This window comes from Eufriesea mexicana, unplaced genomic scaffold, assembly GCF_001483705.2.
Source record: "Eufriesea mexicana isolate 0111107269 unplaced genomic scaffold, ASM148370v2 scaffold1824, whole genome shotgun sequence".
NCBI lineage: Eukaryota > Metazoa > Arthropoda > Insecta > Hymenoptera > Apidae > Eufriesea > Eufriesea mexicana.
The window spans coordinates 298,709-301,197 of NW_016909928.1; the positions used below are offsets into that span (position 1 = coordinate 298,709).

At 49.0% G+C, this 2,489-nt stretch overlaps 1 protein-coding gene across 1 annotated transcript in view; it reads left to right on the forward strand.

The window, feature by feature from the left end:
- The first annotated feature begins 1,887 nt into the window (after positions 1-1,887).
- Positions 1,888-2,489, forward strand: part of LOC108549127 (uncharacterized) — a 17,078-nt gene continuing 16,476 nt past the window's right edge. The window contains 4 exon segments of the mRNA XM_017902384.1: positions 1,888-1,947; positions 2,193-2,222; positions 2,224-2,292; positions 2,380-2,486. Coding sequence (XP_017757873.1) covers positions 1,888-1,947; positions 2,193-2,222; positions 2,224-2,292; positions 2,380-2,486 — 266 coding nt within the window.

The window sequence follows — 2,489 nt, forward strand, 5'->3', positions numbered from 1 at the left end:
ACCACGTCGCAAATTGTCTGAATTAATGCTGCAGTAGGGTCGTTTTAACGTGTCGAGATAAAACTCGTCCCATAAGGAACGATTTCCGATCGAGATCGCTGGATCGTGCTCATCGACCGGCTTGCAAATATCGTTCGACCTTGAAGCCGAGTCTCCGGAGGTTGTACCGGCAAATCTGAAATTTTTCCGAGCTTCCCGACGCGTGACAAGCCCTTCTACGAGCATCCACGACGGACAAAACTTCCTCCGTTCGCGTAGATTGACGCAAACCGAGTTGAAATGATCTCAATTAGAGGTTCGGTGTTAGACCGAGTCGAACAGCGTTCTTTCAGCCGTAGGCTTCGACGTCTTCGCCTTTGAAAAGTTTCGTCACCGACCACGAACCTAGTTTCCGCGATTATTCCTTTCGCGTATCGACTATTCGCCGTTTTCCTTCGAATCCTTAGCAACGAATTCGTTCGCCAGTCGTTCCTTTCCGATTTTCTTTAACACCTCCGAACGATTTTCTCCTCTCGAATGGCGCAACGTCGCGCGAACGCATGTTCCACGATTGCCAAAATTCGTGGTCGAGGAATTTTTGGCTTTAACCACGAGTCTGCGAGGAGACGCGGGTACGAAAGAGAACGCAAACGTCCCGTTGAAAATGTCGCATGAAACGTTGGAAACGTAGCGATATCCTTTTGATCGATTTGCGCATTCCATTTACGTTTGCGAGATATTTTCTTCTGGTTTCGAGCTACGAAGCCACGAATCGGTTTGGAAAGGGTCAAAGGGAGTTTGAAAAGTAACCTTTGGTAATTGCGAGCGAACCAGTGCCGAGAAACGGACAATTAAACGCGATTAAGCATTAACCTACTTTCTAAGTTGGTTGTCTCGCGTTTTGGATCACTGTACCATTGGACAAAAGGAGAAAAGCAAAAGAGGAGAAAAAAGGGAGCGATTCTAAAAATAATTTCAAGGAATACGCGTATCGCTTACACACGCGGTATCGTTTACAGGGACAAATTCCGCGTTTGCTCGAAGAAAGAGAGAAACCGATGCGAGGAGAGGTCGTTCTCCAGAGAGGATCTCGGTGATTATCGAAAACGAGGTGGGCTCGATCGAGGAAGAGCCTCGCCCTTTTCCTTCGTGAGAAACGAGGAGGGCGTGTCCACGATCGAGCTTCTTCTCTTTCTCTCTTCTTTGCTCTTCTTTTCTCTCCTTTTCTCTCCTCTTCGTCTTTTACAGCGTGAAAGTATACCGATCGTTGGATAAATAAACTGTCGGTATTAACAGATCTAGCGAGAGGCTAGCGAGGAAGCAAGGACGATTGGAGGAAACTCGTGTTGGAAAAGCGATGGCGGAAAGTAGGCGCGTAGGAAGCGAGTACAAAGAACCCTGACGCGCGTGTATAGTCGGGTGGAGATTTTGAGAAGAAGGAAAAAAGAAGAAGGAAGAGAAAAAGGAAGAGAGCGTAATGGAAGAAGAGTGGAAAAAGGGTGGAAGGTTAAAAGTCGGGTAGAGGAATGGCGGACGTGGCAAGTTCCCGCGTGTATCCTTTGGTCCAGCCCGAAGATCGAATTGCGCTTCTCTCCGGATCGGTTGTGAACCTACGAAAAGAGGTTCTCACGAAACGAAGCAGGGCAAGGTAGAAACGTGGAAGAAGATCCTTTTGTCTCGTACGTTTTTCTGCTTCCGTCTCTCGGAACTATATCGTTATAAGAGAACTAATAAAGGGAACCGAAGAAGATGACAAGGGAAGATCGGAGATACTTTGGAGCGATGTTGGGACGTGTTCGGGCGGACTACGGGGCACTGAAAGCGTCGAATAATCGATAATAAGTTAATGGGCAGGTTTGCTCCGCTCGCTTGGTCGGTTGCTCACGAGCGAGGTATTCGATCGAGTCGATGACAACTTCCGGCGGTGGTAACGAGCGGTCGACACGCGATTGCGTCTGCGATGCCAGAGTTCTGCGAGCTTGCCTCTCGCCTCGATTCATCGAACGCGCTCTTAATCGCTTTGCTCTCCTAACCACGTTAAAACGGTTTTACTTCGAATCGTTTTACTCGAAATTTTTACACCCGCCTCTTCCACCCTCCCTACCTCTCTCTCTCTCTCTCTCTCTCTCTCTCTCCCTCTCCCCCTCTCTCTCTTCTCTTCGATTTTTCCCGGTAATCGATCGTACGACGCGCGATCTCTCGCTTCTTTCGAGAATCTCGTCGCTCCACATCACCGAAAGCGGTTCGCTCGACACCGGCACCGAATGCCGTTCGACCAGACGTTCGAGAAAGAAGAAGAAGAGGAGCAGGAAGGCGAGGAAGAAGAAGAAGAAGAAGAAGAAGAAGAAGAAGAAAAAGAAGAAGGAGAAGAAGAGAGGAGAAGAGAGGAGAAGGAGAAAGAGGTGGACGTTCCGTTATCGTTCTCCTGCGCATAACCGTACCTCCGACAGAGGGCGCGATCCCAGATCACCTCTAGTCCCAAGGAAGGTCAGATCACCTACCACACCGCT